The 19,041-nt window shown below is 35.1% G+C and overlaps 1 protein-coding gene across 4 annotated transcripts in view; it reads right to left on the minus strand.

The window, feature by feature from the left end:
• The window catches only part of CSMD3 (CUB and Sushi multiple domains 3), a 1,253,459-nt gene that overhangs the window by 613,510 nt on the left and 620,908 nt on the right, over positions 1–19,041 (minus strand). For all 4 annotated transcript variants that reach the window (XM_040494274.1, XM_040494275.1, XM_040494273.1 and 1 more), the window contains one exon: positions 14,203–14,324. In XM_040494274.1, coding sequence (XP_040350208.1) covers positions 14,203–14,324 — 122 coding nt within the window. The remainder of the gene's footprint in view (positions 1–14,202; positions 14,325–19,041) is intronic.

A 19,041-nucleotide genomic window follows, 5' to 3' on the forward strand; every position in this document is an offset into this window, starting at 1 on the left:
TTATTTTATTTTATTTTATTTTATTTTATTTTATTTTATTTTATTTTTATTTTATTTATTTTATTTTATTTCATTTCCTTTTATTTTATTTCATTTTTATATGTTTATTTCTGAGAGAGAGAGAGAGAGAGAGTGCGCGTGCAGTCACAGGAGACAGGCAGAAAGAGAGGGGAACAGAGGATACAAAATAGGCTCCATGCTGACAGTAAAGGCCCAACTGAGCCACCCAGGCACCCCTGGGAGCAGTTTTAACTCTGCCCCAGACACTTTCCTCTTTGCATTGCTAATCACTTGTCTTCCTTCAAGATTGGCTTAAATCTCACCTGCTCCAAAAGGCCTTCACTACTGCTACTTCTAAGCAGAATCCCTTTCATTCCACTTAGAATGTTTCTTTCAAATTGTGACTGTTAATTTCTGTGTTTACTTTTTTATTTTCTGTCTAAATCCCTAGCTGGAAGCTTCCTAAGGCAGCGAGTTAGTTTTGTTTTGTTTTGTTTTGCTTTGTTTTGTTTTGTTTTTTAATCTCTTGTAGACCAGCTTTCTATTTTTTTTTTAAATTTTTTTTTCAACATTTATTTATTTTTGGGACAGAGAGAGACAGAGCATGAACGGGGGAGGGGCAGAGAGAGAGGGAGACACAGAATCGGAAACAGGCTCCAGGCTCTGAGCCATCAGCCCAGAGCCTGACGCGGGGCTCGAACTCACGGACTGTGAGATCATGACCTGGCTGAAGTCGGACGCTTAACCGACTGCGCCACCCAGGCGCCCCTAGACCAGCTTTCTAATCAATAAAAGTGTAGACTTCCCTAGGACAAGTTTAGCACTTATAGTTTTGGTGCTTATCTGGCTACTCTAAGATACATGACATCTTATATGGTAGATATATGGTAGAGATCAACTCAGACTGAGAGTTTATAAGGGGATATGGAAGAAGTCCTCCCAGGAAAAAGAAAAAAAAAAAAAAAGACAGCCACCGCATCCTACCTATACCTGCAATTTTTGCTTTCTTTCTCCTATCTTTGCCCAATGTGAGCGGTTGTACTGGTAGGTCAGGATAGGGCTGAAATTCAAGCAAGATATGTAATGCAGAGCAAAGGGATTACACAGAATCCTACACTTCAATGATATGCGTATCCAATGTGACTGGTTGTGTGAGGATAATCAGATCATCCAAGTGACTCTCCTTCACCTTGGTTAAACATTTCCAGAAGCTAAACAACCTATAATGCCAAGAAGAACCAGTACAGGATACACAGGAAAAATACTGCACTCCTTCTCTGTCCTCACTACCCGGCTGCAGCTGCTGTTGGTTGAGGTGTAGGGCAGCTGGGGCAGGAAATGGTGTCCCAGAATGGTAACTGTGATTCTTGTAACTCTGAGGTTGTCATTAAGATGACCTTCTACTCTGCGGTAAAATATCTCCAGGGGGAGACAGCAAAAGCTTGCAGCTCTCTCCAGTTCCTTTTTCAGTCTCTCTTGGCAGGCTTCTATTCTGAATTCTTAGAAACATCTGCTGATGGCTTCTGATGACTAATATCAGCAGGGAGTCTCCGCAAGGATATTCCAAGTTCTGAAATGTGTGAGAGCGTGTGTTATCTGCACAGCAGGAAGCTCAGCTCAAACACTGGTGGTGGAGACATTATGCTCAGCACACTGGGGATAAGGTAGGGTGGGGTGGCGATGGTGTGACTACTGGTGGCAGTGGTGATAGTAGGAATGCTATTATTAACATTTTATAAACATATACTCTATTCCAGACTCTGTTCTAGGTGTATGGCATGCCTTATCTCACATAATCCTTCCAAGGGCCCTATGAGAAAGGCAGTATAATTTTTATTTTACTATTCAGGAAAGGAAAATGCTGAAAGTCAATGATTGTTAGTGGAAATACCAACCTCTCATAAACAAACCAACAAACTGTGTTGCTTCAGTTTTCAAGATGTTAAAATGAAGCTGCACCTAACTTTAGTAAAAATGCAATCTAGAATATTGGTCATATAATTATGGAATTAACTAGAAGGCATGTGACAAAGAAATGAGTTATTAAAATATTAATTTTAAGAATAAGAGAAATATAATGCTTCATAGAATAAATATATAGCCTACCCAAGAAGAGAGATTTTATGTTCTGTTTCTTTATACTTCTTCATGCCTTCATTTACAAAAACATACATCAGGGAAATGATGGTTGTAACAAGAAAAACAAATTTTAAACAGTTATAACTTACGTGATTAAAAAGGGATATGGTCTTAAAGACTGTGCCATATTATTGCTTCTTTAAAAAGTTATTAAGATTCACTCAGAAGCTATGAGTAGACTCAGGTTAAGTGCTTTTAAAGCCAGTACAGCGTTTTGCTTACAGTAAACTATAAATAAAGACTACTTTACTTAAATAAGGAAATATTGTTTTAATAATTCATTATATCATAGGTGATTTTTATAATGTAAAATTGCCAACAATATTTGCTGATCAGATAGATATTTACACCAGCTATTCAACAGCAAATACTTGTTAAATATTTGTTGTTGTCAGAGATGTTACCATGCTCACTCATAACCATCCCTCCCTTTCTCATTATTATGGAAGAACACTGCTCATTCCATAACTCTTCCTTGATATGAATGATATTTAAAGGGCTGACCCTTTAATGAATAGATGCTATAAGTATGTGGTTTAGTTTAGAGACGTTTTAATGTCTCTCCTACACAAAAGAGTCTTCTTTACTTGTTTTCTATTTTACTGCCTTCTCCTTTTCTGCCTGTGTTTTTCACCATTAAAGACCGTGATGGTTAGAAGAGTTTCAGAAGGAGGAAAGGAATTCTTTGCTTGAATAAAATACTATGTCTCAAAATTGCCACCGTAGCTGGATACACACCACAATTTTGTACACTAACAACTGAAGATGCACATCAATGTTTCTATTCCCTATTTCCTATAATCCTAGTATAATCCCCTGCTAGGGAAAGAGAGTGAAAGGTGTGAAATAGGAATGGCATAGAATTTTAAAACAATTGAAAGATATTTAAATGTGTCTATAGATAAAGGGATCTCTCTGGGAAGAAAAAGAGTAGGACATAATTCAAAGATTTCAAAGTTTGCCTTTATCACTTTCCTATATCTTGAATATTAATTAGAGTAGCTCTCTTTTGCTGGATGAAGATACCATCCTTTAAAGCCCTATGCTCCCCAATTTCTTTGCCCTTCCTCATTCCACCTGTGGTAGACAGAATATTGACCTCCCAATGGGATCCATGACTTAATCCAGGAAATTTGTGAATCAATTACTTCACATGTTAAAAAGGAACTTGCAGATGTGATTAAGGTTAAGGCCTCTGAGATAGAAAATTTATCCTAGATTACCCAGGTGGGCCCAATCCAATCACACAAGTCCTTAAAAATAGAGGAAGAAGGCAGAAGAGTATGACAGAGAAATGTGATATCAGAAGGACTAGACCACCTTTGCTGAATTTGAAGATGGAAGAAGGCAGCTGGGAATGTCTTTCAGCGGAGAGTCAGCCAAAAACAAAACAAAACAAAACAAAACAACAACAAAAAAACAACAAAGAAACAACAAAAAAACAACAAACAAAAAACCCCAAAACCAAACAAACCAAACAAGCAAACAAACAAACAAAAAAAAACTGGGCACTTGACCCTACAATCAACAGGAATTTAATTCTTCCAACAACACAAATAAATAGGAAACATTTTTCCCTAACACGTCCAGAAAGAAACATAGCTTGCTGACATTTTAATTTTATTGCAGTGAGACCTGTACTGAACTTTTGACCCACAGAACTGTAAGGCAACAAATATGTGTTGTTCTAAGCCACAAAGTTTATGGTAATTTGCTACAGCAGCAATAGTCATGACCATCATATCACCCAACCATCATAACTCTTGTAAGTACTGCTTAGTGTGGCCACTCACTCACCCTTCAAATTTAGACAAGTCACTTAAGTTCTCTAAACCTGTTTTTACACATATAAAATAGACATACTATGTCTAGACCAACTACTTCATACAGTTAGTGGGAGGATTAAATGAGATGATGCATAAACAGAGCTTAGAATAGGGCCTAACATACCAGTTTTGTAACAGAGAATGTCATACCTTTCCCAAACATCCTATTACCCATCTTCCATGGCAGTAGCGTTTCTAGCTGGTACCAAGTTACCCTAAATAAAGACCATACTTTCTATCGTTTTTGCAGCTGAGTATGATCATGTTACTAAACTATGGTAAAAATGTGTGTGTGTGTGTGTGTGTGTGTGTGTGTGTGTGTAGCACAGATTCTAGAAAGTTTTCTTAAGAAACAGCTTGCAATTGTCCTTTGCCCTTTGAGGGCAATGGCCATACCCTGGAATGGTAGAGTAGTAATTAGCCTAAGTCCCTGAGGAATTCCTGGAGTAGAGCCATCAGAAGTTATAGACCACATACCCATCTTGCTCAAATCTCTCTTGTTGGGGGGGGTTTCTGTCTTTGAAAGCCAAACCTAATCCTTATTAAGTCTGTATATCCTGGTATTTTTAATTAAGGATTTCTTTGTCCAGTCTCCTATTTTCTTCTATGCCAACCCCCAAAAGACTTTATTTGGATGCATTAAGTATACAAATTGTCACCATTTATGTGAATCATTTAATATTTAAGCTTAATTATCATGTAGCACAGTTCTGATTAAGCATATCACTCAAAAACCATTATAATATTGAGGTTAAAGTGTTAGGGATGCCCAACCATTAGCAGTGGGAAGAGGAGTGAAAAAATAATCTAAATAAAACTATTTTGTATTTTGCATACTTTGCCTCCTTTTTTTTTTCTGAAGAATCAGAGAAATTCCTAGGAAGAGCTAACAAATATAAATAAACCAGTGAGATTTTTACCTAGAAATATTTTATCAGTTCTTTTGATAAATATTCATTTGAATAACTTTTACAAAACAGCTATTATATTAGGAGTTAAGGATGCAAAGATTCAAAAGTGTTTTTTGTTACTAAGTGTGACACTAAGGAAAACAGGTGAGCAAACAGATAATTACAATATAATATGACAACTGGTGAACCAGTATGCAGAGTAGGATCCTAAGTCAATCTAGGTGGGAGGACAGAAAAGGACTCCATGAACAGTGAAACATGAGTTGAGGCCTAAAGAATGGCCAGGAATAAACTGGGTCAGGAGTTAAGAGAGGTGCAAACAGAGTAGGGAAGTATAGAGAGCAGTATGTCCCCCAAACTAGAGGGTTCTGGTAACGCACTGGTGTAAAGTAAAGTGTTGGGTCATGGGCCTTGAGCTATAAGAGAAGTTCAAGTTGTTGATGGATTCATCCATGAAGCTGTACAGATCTATTTAAATATTTTACCAAGAAAGGAGATAACATTTCATTTTGGAATACAAATTCACAATGGATTTGTTGATAGGCATCAAAATGAGAGAAAGATTCTACAGTTGGGAAGTTGGTTGATAATTCATAGGAGAAATAATGAAACTTGGATGAGAGAGAGTTAATCAACTTTGAGGCACACTAATGAGCTCTATTGAATCTACTGGACATTTTATTTAGACTTGTGAAGGAAGAGAAGAATACAGAATGAAAAAATATTTAAATTCAGGACATAGAGGAAACTGAATTTTAAGGAAATGGCAGAAAGGATGAATACCAGGAAAAGATTGAGAAGGGAAAAATTAAGGAAATCAAAGCACAAAGAAGTCAAGGGAAGAGAGTTTCAAGAAGCAGGAAGTAGTCAATAATGTCAATTAGTTAATTGTCAATTAGTTAATTCTTTCTTTTTCACTTTACTAATCTTTATTACTCATCTTTATTATAAAATATAACATATGATTGAAATATAACAGAATTTTTGTTAGCATAAAATTAAAGAGGAAAAATTAACTGAGGTCCTCTATCCAAGGAGAACCCATTTTACATTTCAGAATATTTATTTTTGTTTTTTACTTAATGACATTTATTTATAGACAACTATTCATTGCACCTGCACTAATTCATTTCAAATAAAAATTTCAACTAAATAAACCATTTGACACAACACATTTCATTGGCAAGTGCTATACAGGTATGATTCAGTCATGAGGAGGGAAAATAAAGGTCAATGCCTTTGACAGCTCACTTACTTCCAAGGTTAGGATACCCTATAAATGGTAAACACAGACACTTTTCCAGGCTTGAGGAATCTTCTAGTTGTTTTCCCTGGTTTCCAACCTATTGCTTTATGCCAAGATCTGTACTTTACTCCTGGGTTCTTTCTGAATCATGACCTGGTAGGACCACCCACTTGGCTTTGATTTGTTCTGAACTGTTGCCTGAGGCTGGCTCCCATTAGCTCCTCCTCAACTGTAGCAGATACTGTCAGTGCTCCATCCAGATTTCCCGCAAATGTTTCTGGTCCTTTCTGTAATCTGTTTTCTATCACCACATTCATTTGCCTCTAAATGTCTAGAGATATGTCTTCTGGAGGCTTCCTTCAGTCTATGGGAACTGTTAGGCCCACTCATGAGCCCTGAAGGGCCTGGGTAACCCTTAGCCTACAGTTATGGGTGGAGAAGAAAGATAGCCCAGCTCCCTTGTAGTGAGTTGGAACAAAGTCTGATGTATAATTTACACAGACATAGGATCAAGCTACAGCTTGGATTTTGCCTGAAATTTCACCCTTGTTTAACTTTTTTCCAGTCCTGCTTCCCCCACTCTCTTAATAGTTTCCTCGGTGCACTTCCTTAAAATATCACTTGCATATAAATCCTTGTCTTGACTCTGTTTTTTGCAGAAAAGACAGCTGCAGTCTGCAGGAAAGTGACACTTTCTATATCTGGCTGAGGTCTCAGACCTGGCACTGAAGCTTGGCACAGGTCCCAAAGCTCTGACTCTTTGGCACAAAGAGATAGTGCCTGTAAGTGGGCAGGCTAAACGAAGTGGCAAGAGGCTAGCTGCAGTGATGGAACAGTGACAATATGGAAAGGCTTTTGATGTTAGTGTTCCGGGTGGAAGTCAGGGTGTATTCTGATGCCTGAAGAGTTTATGGGGAGGAGCACTGAATGGGTCTTTAATGGATCTAAACAAAAAACATGGACTTAAATGTTGTACTGGGTATATGAATAAAATATTTCACAATTTAATTACATTACCACATCATAAAATAGACCCTGACTACTTATTCTTGAAATAAACAGTAGAATGAAATGACCTGCCTAGAAAGGGATAAGATTTCCTATTAGAAGAGGTTGTCCTTCTTGACCTGCATCTAAGTTTGAGACAGGTGTCCCATCTATCATGTCACTTCAACAGAAACCTGTGTCAAAATAATATAAAATGTTACAGTAAAATTTTATCAGAACTATATGAAAAGTCCAGTAAGTATGCTTTATGTTAGCACTTGAGAAAATAATATACATGTATAAATATTACTAAAAATATTACAGAGTTAACATTTATTTATAAAGCAGTATAACTGCCACCAAAATATTTCCCATTCGTTGTGCACTAACTTTAGACTATGCTTGATACAAATGCCTAATAATTTCTCAAATATTCCATATGCATTGCTTATTCTTGTCCATTAGTTCTTTTTTTTTTTAATGTTTACTTATTTTTGAGAAAGAGCACATGCACGCAGACGTGAGACGAGAGAGAGGGGGAGACAGAGAATTCCAAGCAGGCTCCATACTGTCAGCACAGAGCCTCACATGGGGCTCCAACTCACAAACCCTGAGATCATGACCTCAGCAGAAATCCAGAGTCAGATGCTTAACCAACTGAGCCACCCAAGTGCCCCATTAGTTCTTTTATTTATACAATAAATGTTAACGGGGCACCCACTGTGAGCTATGTACTATTCTTATGCTTAAAGCTCCTTAATTATTTAACATATCTCAACATATGTATTATGATCTATTTGATGATGTCATCCACCTAAAATTGTCTTTGGAATAAGGGGTAGCATAAATATTTACATAATACATTAAATTTAGAAGATAATGTCCAATGTACAAAGTGTCGTATTGTTTGCTGACTTGGGTGTTCCTCCAACACTCCTATGACATGGCCAGGCAAGGATAATTATTCCTGCATTGAAGATGAGGAAACTGAGATTCGGAGATGCAAAGTTACTTGAGCAAGAATTCAGGGTTTCTGACTCTTAGATCAAAACTCTGCCCAGTATCCCTCCGCATAGAATAATAAGGAAGTTATTTCTAAATAGGTGAGGAATACCCAGCGTGAGTTCTTAAATATATACACTTAAAATCATGCCATTGCCATACATAGGTTATAGTCAGCCGTATTCTTTGAGTCATGAGGTACAATTGTGAGCCAAATTTAGAAACAAATTAAGTATTCATAGTCCTGGAATAAAAAAAAAAAAAGTGTGTTTTTGGCTAGTGTTATCCCATATTTTTTTTAAGTCATAGTCAATTCACATCCTTTTGATGACCAATTTTATATCTTCTGGTACTTTAGACTTCTGCTAAACTAGTCAGAGTTAAAATTTAGACTGAAGTCGACCTCACATGCCTGTTTTTATTTTCTCTGAATTATATTCTTCTATGCTCAATTTAATCTTGTTATTAGTGACCTTCCAGTGGGTTTTATTTTGTCTGTTGTGAGATTTTTTGACATCCTGGAGATGTCAGTATTATTCTCACAAATAGCTATCCAATGTGGATAAAAACACGTCGCTTTAAAGTGAGAATATGAACTGGACAAAAATCCATAAAGAATTCTATTCCATACATTTTTATCTTGGTTCTGCACATTATACTGAAGATCTAATTAATAAAAAAAACTGTACCTTATACTGAAGAACTATTTAATTAAAAAAAAAGCTATTTTGACTTTACTATTAATTTATGTTTACATTTGAAAACCCACTTCTCAAAAGGTCACTAGACATCCAAGAAATTAGAGTAGAAGTACCCAACATTACCTTGTGTTTTCAAGAGCTAGAACCTTTGTATCCCAATATTGATGAAGATAGAAGAAATAAGAATATAATCAATTTGCAGGATATGTATTAGAGAGTAAACTGGGGAGATAAATATTGCAACAGATTCTTTACTGTCAAGAGACAATAAAAATTATGACTGTATCACTAGCTTCCTGCCTCAGGGTTCCTTAGTGACGATTAATAGAAACCTATTTTGGCTGACTTAAGTAAAAAAATAATAATAATAACGTAACTAGATAAAGATATGGGGTAGTTCATAGAAGTAAGGAAAAGCTAAAATCCCAGCTTGCCAATGGAGGCATCCTTCTTGCTTTTCCTTGAAGCCCCTACAAAACTTCACATGAGGCAATTGCCTTGCAATGGGATGTTTATTTTCCTGAAGACCAACCACTAACCACTATCTCCTCATATTCCCTAAAACAGAATCAAACTCTCCATGGTGACGTTCAATATTTTCCCTGAACAATATGGTAGCCACCAGCAACATGTGGCTATTGCGTACTACAAATGTGGCTCATTTGAACTGAGATATCCTTTAAGTATTAAGCACATTCCAGATTTCAAAGATTTAAAATGAAATAAAATGATGGTAAATTATTGCATTAATAATTGTGTTCTGATTACATGAAATTATAATATTGAGGTTAAATAAAATATGACATTAAAATTAATTTCATCTTTTAAAACTGTAGCTACTAGAAAATTTAAAATTATATATGTGGCTCACATATTTCTTTCTTTTTTTAATGTGTATTCATTTTTGAGAGAGAGACAAAGACAGAGAGGGGGTGGGGTAGGGGCTGAGACAGAGAGGGAGACACAGAATCCAAAGCAGCCTCCAGGCTCTGAGCTGTCAGCACAGAGCCAGACACAGGGCTTGAACTCTGGAGCCGTGAGATCATGACCTGAGCTGAAGTTGGACACTTAACTGACTGAGCCACCCAGGCGCCCCTCACATATTTCTATTGGACAATGTTCTTGTAGACAGCCTCCAAAATTTTTTCAAGACATAGATCAAAGAGTTTTGACAACTACTTTATCCTACAGTTAAAACATTTTTTAAATGTTTATTTATTTTTGAGAGAGAGAGAGAGAAAGAGAGACAGAGCAAACAGGGGAGGGGAAGAGAGAGAGGGAGACACAGAATCTGAAGCAGGCTCCAGGCTCAAAGCTGTCATCACAGAACTGAATGCGAGGGTCAAACTCACCAACCGTGAGATCATGACCTGAGCCAAAGTCAGACACTTAATTGACTGAGCCACCCAGGCACCCCTCTCCTATAGTTTCAAATGGACATCTTTTTTTTCTTTTTAAGTGTGAATAGCTGCAAAATATGCAAGTTCTACTACACTATAATTTTATAAATATTTGAAATACAGTTTCCTTAAAATCTTGTTAACATTAGTCCTTTTAATTTCTAGAAAACGTCCACTGTATATTATAATTGCAAAGACTGTAATATCAATCAGACAAATTAGGAATTCTATGTGTTCAATAAACCAGACTGTGTTTCAATTCAGGTTACTCTATAATTCTATGTATTGTAAATTCTAATTCTAGGATACACAGAGATACAGATAGATTAAAAGATAGGTGGGTGGATAGATGATACATATGCATATACACAAACATACACGTGAACGTACATTAAGAGATAAAAAGAGGGGACTTTCTGTAAGTTTGTTTTGTAGATGAAATAAGGTATTGTCTTCTTCATGTATTTCTTAGTGAATCTATTTTTTGCTTTGATTTCAAAGACTCTCCCCTCAGGAACTATATGCACATAGAATGTTCTACTCTGGATCGCTAGAATTTTATTTACACTCATTTCAGCTGGAAAAGTAATATGTGACTTTCTTTTGAAACCGTGAAAGACAATCACGAAAAGGAAAGTGATAAAAGAGAACAAACAGATAGAAGTAGGTTCTTAAGCTGGACTTTGTTAAAAAGTGGAATACTTGAAAACGGTGTTCAGCTCTGCCCCCCGTCCCCCCCGCCCGCCCATACACACACCCTGGAAATTGTTCGTGTATTCCAGCACACACATACAAAAGACTGAAGACAAATGCACGAGACAACTGAAATCAAGGAAGATCCTCCTCATACAAATTAAGGAAAAGCTCAAGACAGAGAAGTATTTACTTCACACATGGAGCTAATGTTAAATGCATATTGTATTGCAAGAAGAAAAATCAATTCAATAACCAGTCTAGTTTAAAGTATTTCTTCTAATATTCTGATTTGCTGTTGTGGTGAAGAAGCCCTCAATTATGTTCATCATTGAAATTCTAAGATTAAAGGAAATATTCCCTTACAGAAGCTTGTGGAAGGGGTATAAAGTAACCTTAAACACATATATTACTTTAACATTGCAATGCTCAGTCATTATATTTTATGTTTAGTAAGCTTAATGGCAATGTTTGTAAACTGAGAAATAAAAAATGACTATAATTTAATGTTTAGTCACCTATAAATTAATCATCGCATAATCAAATGTGGAAGAAAATGGTATATAGTGACTTTTTTTCTGCATCAACACGTCAATTAAATCTAACAAATAAGTAAAGACAAACACATTTCCTAATGAGACAGCAACATTTGGCAAAATAGATGTCATTTAAAATGATCCTATTTTGAACAAGCCATTTCATGTTTCCTTATCTAGTCAGTATAATAATTTTATGATATAATATTATTATTTCTAATAGAGGAAAAAGAAAAACTAGTTAAGAGGAATCAAAGATCATGCCTGTCTACAAATGTGTAACTACTAAGAGAGACAGTATGGATTTGAAATCAGTTCCAGTCAGTTTAATCCAGCTTCAAATCTCAAGAGATTTTTCCACCAATCATATTTGTGGTTTGGACAATTAGAACACCATGATTGCTTTTAAAATGATCAAACATAAAGAAAAACATGTACAATGATATTTGAAGAAAATTATAGATATTGAGGTATTAAGCATCTTGGTTAATTGAGATTTATACCAACTAGGAAAGCTGTTCTATGCCAGTGACCGCCTTCCTGAAAGAGATCTGATGTGAGAATCTATAGAAGCGAAACAGGATTTTTCAAACTGTGTTATAACCTGTTAGTGTATCATGAAATAAATTTATTGAGGCATGACCCAATTTTAAAAACAAATAGGTCAATATAGATTAGAATAAAAAATAGAGAAGTGAATTCACATATTAAGGGAAAATATTATTTTGTGGCATTGTGTGTACGTGAGTGAATTGGGCCACAATGTAAAAAAAAATTCTAACTGCGGGTCATGGTTAAAAATGCTTGAAAACCAATTTCTATAAGGATATCTTAAAATAGAGGTAAACCAACAGATCAAAAATTAATGTCCTCAGTCAGGTACTTGATAAAAATAGCAAAGAAATGAAAGTAATTATGTCCTCCTTAGAAAATAAATTGGATTTTTTTAGAAGAAAAAGAAGAGATAAAAGTTTGGTAGATTGGGTAAGATAAACAAGGGGAAATGTGATGACCTCTGTGAAACTTCAGGTATCTCAGTAAATGAGAATGAATTAAACTTAGCAAAGCAGACATCTCATCGAACAGGAGATAATTACCACGTTTTGATGACAATTACAGGTAATTATCATGACACAAAAAGATTTCTATCTCAATGCAAGATTAATATAATGTGTTTGTTCCATACTTCATAATGAATTTACTTCATGCTTATCTTGGTGTAAGATACTTACAGCACCTTAGTGTGAGATACATCCTTGTAATAACACATATCTTAAGAAGTACACAGTTCTGACCTTTGCCAGCTATGTGATCTTAGATAAGTTATTCAGTCTCCATGTTAAACGCAGACAATAAAAGTGTCTACTTCACAGGGGAGTCTTAGGAGGATTAAGCAATTCATAAAAAGTGCTGTGAATAGCATCTGGCATGTTGCTAAGCCTTCAATAAATGCAAGTTTATTTTTCAAGTACTACATGATTTTTTAAAATATTTCAACAACCCATAATTCATACAGAGAAGATATCTGACAAATAAAATATTTGTTCCACTGAACTGACGACATAGGTTGGGTGAGCAAAATAGTTTCTTTATACAGAGGAAAGGTTAGATTTAGTGATTTTCCCAAGTTTACACAGTTACTTTGGGGCAGAAGCCTTCTGATCTAGTTCTGATTCATAAATCGGGGCTTGCCTATGAGGCAAGTGTAACTGACCACTGAATTGATTTTTAAAACCATGCTGCTGCCCTTAGGATAACAATTCATGAACATAAAACATTCTGGCAGGCAGTATACACTTTATCTAATAATAATGAGTTAATGTGTTTTAAGTCCTCACTATATTAAGCACTCTGTAGTCATTACCTCACTTATTTCTTACAGCACTGTGAAATGCATTCTCCCAATATCCCCATTTTTATAGATAAAGAGACAGAATTATAGGGAGGTTAAATAACTTGATCAAAGGTATCAGTAAGTTGTAAGTCAGTATTTGAACTACCATCTGAATCAGTTTTATGGGCTCTACTACCAAACTTTCCTTCACTAACCCGGAAAAGATACCAAACAATCGGAGAGGAATTCTGATTCTGTCTAGTTAGGTACTCTCTGTATTCTTCCAAGGAGAAGGAGGATAGAGAGAAGACAGGAAAACTAGCTGTTTTTTTTTCATCTTCTCTTACATTCATTCAGCATAATATTCTTATTTGAAGTATTGTGGCACATGCATGTTTAGATGTATTACTCATTTATAGTCAAACAGAAAGACAATCTAACCTTTTGAAATACCCATAATATGAATCTTCTGTGAGTGGAGACCACAATAAAAGCTACCTTTTATAATAAGGAGTAGCTGTGAGATGTATAGTAATAAGAGAAACATCGAAAGAAAAGGCAGCTTTGTGCCAAAACACGATATATCTGAATGATACGTCAAGCAGAAAAGATAGGAAGCAAAAAGCCATTATTCATGGCTTCTTTAAAAAAAATACATACTTACAACTTCAAAGAAAAGTCTCAGAAAACATTCATCTACAATTTTAATGTGGTGTCACTTATGTTAGTCACCAGGAGGAGAGTTGTGTTATTTAAAGATTGATTTTTCCCAAATTCTCATATAAGTTTACATTTGGATAAGGGAGAAGTAGAAAGTATTGGCAGAAATCATACTCTAGATACGAATTTTCTTTCCTGTACTTCTTCATGATCTCTTTGCGTTTGTCTTTATGATTCTGCTTCCTGCCACAGATGGTTCTACCTTACCTTATTTGTATTCACTGCTGTGATGACCCAGACGCATTGTGCATTGCTGTCATACTGGAATGGAAAGTTGGGAGACGTAAAGGTTCCACTTGGTCCTTGAAGATTAGAGCCACATGTCTTCACTAAAAAAGAAATTGCATTTTAAAAGTGAGCCTATGCCTCATGCAAAGTCTCAGCAATACAGTGTTTTGCAAACAGACTTTAAATTCAAAATTGCACAATTATAGCCACGTTGACATACATATTAGGGCGTTCGGTCACTTATCAAAGTGAGACTATTTTTTATACTCGAAAGTTCACAAGCTCAATATTTTCAACATTCACTGAAAACTAACTATGAATAAAAGTGTGAGGCATTATAAATTATCCTCTGACTGTAAATAGGTTAGGTTAATTAGGGAGAGGTATATTTATGCAATATCATGTTAATAAAAATCTACAAAAAGAAAGAAAGAAAGCCATGGATTGATTAAGCCATCCAGATAGTGTTTTCAATCCTATTTATTAAGTATCCTAGGACTTGAGACTAACTGAGAAATCAATATTAAAACTACTTTTACTGTTCTTATAACTGTAAATTAGACCATTCAGGCTACAAAAAGAGCTGCACTGAGGTAATTTTAATAAATTCCCACAAAAGTTAAATGTTGTAATACTTCTTCAGTTTTCCAACCCTTCTTTCTTCTACTTAAGAAGAGTGAGTGGCTGCACTACATCTGTGCCTTCTCTTCCTTCTTGGTCACCATGTTTCTTGTTGGCATTTGTTGTTGTTGGTATGTTTCTTGTTGGTTTTGATTTGCATCTCTTTGCCCCATTCCATTAAAATCCTGCATGTGTCATCCTTCTCCAACTCATCAATAATAGTTCAGTGTATTTTTAAATGATGTACATATATTTTCTTTTTTTTTTTTGAGGTACACATATTTTCACTGCACTTAAGACTTTACATAGTTATTATCATCACCACTTTATTTTTTTAATGTTTATTTATTAATTTTGAGGGTGGGGGAGAGGGGCAGAGAGAGAGAGAGAGAGAGCCCAGTGTGGAGCCCAACATGGAGTTCGATCCCATGACCATGAGATCATGACCTCAGCTGAATTCAAGAAATCAGACGCTCAACTGGCTGAGCCGCCCAGGTGCCCATATTCATTGCCACCTTAAAGATCCGTTTAGAGGTCCCAAAATTTGTTTGACTTCCCCAAGATCACTCAGCTAATAAATAGCAGAGTCAGGATTACAGCTCAGGTTCTTTCAACTCCAAGTCTTACTTTCCTATCACCAAGGGTCTCTCTAGTATGTTAAATAAAGTTTTCTTTACTATTTTTTTCACTTTAGCTTATATTTTAGCATAAATCTCTTCCAGATAACTTGATGTTTATATCTTGTGGTTAAACCATTGAGGATTAAATGGTTACTTTTCCTTTTTCTTCCTTCAACATCAGTTACCAATTTTTCCTTTTTTCCACTTACTATCTAATTTCCTGTAAGTCTTCTATGCTCACTACAGCATTTTCTTGCCTCTCATTCTCTCTCTCTCTCTCTTTCTCTCTCTCTGTCTCTCTCTGTCTCTCTCTGTCTCTCTTTCAATTCCCATGGTATATATAGTCCCATCTTGGCTGATTTTAAGCTACCACAGGTTATCAAGACCTCACAAAATTTCTGAGTATTCAATAATTGGCTTTTCCTCCCACTTTATTGAGATATAATTGATATACAACATTGTGTAAGTTTAAGGTGTATGATGTGATGATTTGATACACAGTAAAATGATTACAGGAAGGTTAGTTACCTCCATCATTTCACATAATTACTATTTGTGTGTGTGTGTGTGGGGGGGTAACATTTAAGATCTAATCTCTTAGCAACTTTCAAGTACATGACACACTATTATTAAGTATAATAACTATAATGTATATTATATCCCCAGAAATTATTCATCTTATAACTGAAAATGTATTCTTTACCCAACACCTCCCCATTTTTCCCACTACCCCTGGCCCTGACTTTGGCAACTACAATTCTATTCTCTGTTTCTATGATTTGGTCTTTTTTCAGGTTCCACATATAAGTAAGATCATTGCTCTTTAATATCTTACAAACCTTCTATGTGCAATATTCCATTTTCTTCTCCCTTATTCACTTTTGAAAGTATTATAGTTGACTTCTCTCATTTTGGTGTCAAAACTGCTTTCTCAATACAAGAAATGACCTTCTAATTGCTAAATCTAATAGTACTTCTTCATTTTTTCCACATACACGATTTCTTAGCAGAATGGAAAGAACTGATAAGCTGTGTTTGAAATTATCTTCCTTCCCTTATATAGTCCTAAACTCTCTTGATTCTTACCTAATTGTTTGAAATCATTATGCTCCATACTTTGTATTTATTTAAGAGGCTACAATGGTCACTTATGTACTAATAGCTCTCAAATTTACGTCACCAATTTTTCCATCTCCTATTTCTAGAGTAATCGTGTCTCTGCCTGCTGGACATTCTATGAAATGTTTTAAAGAAGCTTTTAATTAATTATACATTTCTTCATCCACTTCCCTCCCATCCATACATAGGCACCCTTCAAGACCTATGTATTTCTCATCTGAAACATTCCATTTTCCTTTTCTTTTCTTCTCAATACCTAGTACTTCACCATCATCCTTTCTTGAGCTAGAAATAGCTACTTAACTCCTTTCATATACTCATTTTTTTTCCTGTGTTCCATCGTCTTTAGTGCTACTATATTTATCTTTCTAAAATACAGATTTGATTATCTTACTTGACTTCATTAAAAACCTTGATCTCTGTTTCCTATAGAATAAATTACAAACTGCCTAATGCAAAATATAAAATTGTTTCTATGAGGATCTAGATTTCTTTTCCAGTACAATCTTCTGCCATTTTATACAGTATATACTCAACTTGTGCCAGAAAGGAATTCTTGTTCTTCTTTGAATATATCACACCCTTTATGATTTTCCACTCATTTCTATAATGTTTTCTAAGTCTCAAATGTGATTCCTTCTTACATTCCCTTGCAGAAATTCTTTTCATTTAAACAAAGCCAAGATGATGTGCCACTTCTTTGTATGAGAAGTATTCCTAATTCCTCCGCTCAGGGTTCTGTACGGACTCTAGTCTTCCCAGCACATTATTTGAACAAAACATCTATAAAGGTGTTTAAGTGCTAGCGATCTGATAGAAAATAAACATTTTAAGCACTTCACAGCAATAAAATATTTATAGCAATCATATGATTGAAGTTAGTAGAATCAACTTTCTGATAGGACATACTGTTTCTTTGAGTGACACTACTTGGGAATTCTCTGGCATGCTTTGTTTTCTAAAACATATACACACTTATAAACTTTTGTGGACAAGGCCTGTTTTTCATCCCTGTTTGTTAACTCCTGATGCAGTGGCTTTCATAATGCAGGGATGTTTACTAAAGGAAGAAATATCCAAGTTATTTATCACAGCTCTTAGGTGGAGTATCAAATGAGTGACCTCTACATGATGATGAATAATCTTTATATATATGTTCCAGACCAGGAAATTGTCCTTTATGAAAATTAAAAAAAAAACACTCATAAAATTACAAGTAAAAATCACCAATATATATGTTGGAGTTACAAGATGCTATTGGAGTAACAGATCAAGAAATGCTATGGAAGTGGTAACAGATCAGGGAAGGTGATTCTTAGGAAGTAACATAGAAAAAGAGCTGTGTTATTTCTATGTTTTGTTCCCTGCCCCTCTCTGGTAATTTAGCAGCCTTTCTCCCATGGCTCGTGTAGAAACCTTAAAAAGAACAAACCCATTCTGGTCAAATCAAGGTGAATTTGTACAAAATAAGGTGTGCATTTCCCCAGTAATACTTCATAAGACATTATCTTTTTAAAATTAACATGTGACCATTACTATAAGAGATGGTTGAAATGAAATGCTTTAAGGATATTTGAGGGAAAAAAATCATCCCATGTGTGCAGATGTATAGGCTCTGAATATAAAACAATGCAGTGATGAAAAATTGACTCAGAAAATAAAATGGCTCAGGAAATTAAGTATTTTCAAAGATATAAGTTATAGGAGGTCTAGGTAGAGCTATATTAGCTTAAACGAAATAAATATTTCCCAAGTTGTGAAAAATCCTTCTTATATCAAAATAAAATAGTTTAAATGAAGGAATTAGTAATCTAGGGAGGAAAAAATACCCAGTAAATGAAACGAGTTCAGGAATTAATTTTCAACTGACATCACAAAAGATTTGCTCTAAAAAAAATGGATGAAATGTGGTAGAAATCTATTATCAAAGTGGACAAAGGAAAATAAGACAAGTTAGACAAACACCATTAGACATAGAGCATCTGTCCTCTTAATGGACATCACTAGGAACTGTGGAGTTTACACATAGAAAATAGAACTCCATTAAATAAGTACAGATTTCTGGGTTGAGTGTCAGAAGTTTAGTCTTTCTACACAATATTTGGCATATGTTTAGAAGGACTCTGTTCAACCACACTTTATATTTCTCTTGCACTTTCTTTTCGAGAAGGAAACTCCTAATAGTTTGGAAGATCACACACAGAGTTGGTTTTATTATGAAGTTAATTCCTACATGGAGGTTTAACTTCATAGTAATCTAAATACAAACATGTGGAATTTAAGTAGTGACTTGAAATACGGTTATAACACTTTTAATACACCAGAGTTTTATTTTGTTTTTATTTCACTTTAATTGATATAGTATATAATATAATTTATGTTAAAAAAGGCTGATTTATCTAAACATCAAAGACCTGTTGTTAGACTTCCGATAAACCCGTAGAGAAGCTACTCCCTG

Source organism: Herpailurus yagouaroundi, unplaced genomic scaffold (genome assembly GCF_014898765.1).
Source record: "Herpailurus yagouaroundi ecotype Mexico unplaced genomic scaffold, PumYag 186, whole genome shotgun sequence".
In the NCBI taxonomy this organism is placed as follows: Eukaryota; Metazoa; Chordata; class Mammalia; order Carnivora; family Felidae; genus Herpailurus; species Herpailurus yagouaroundi.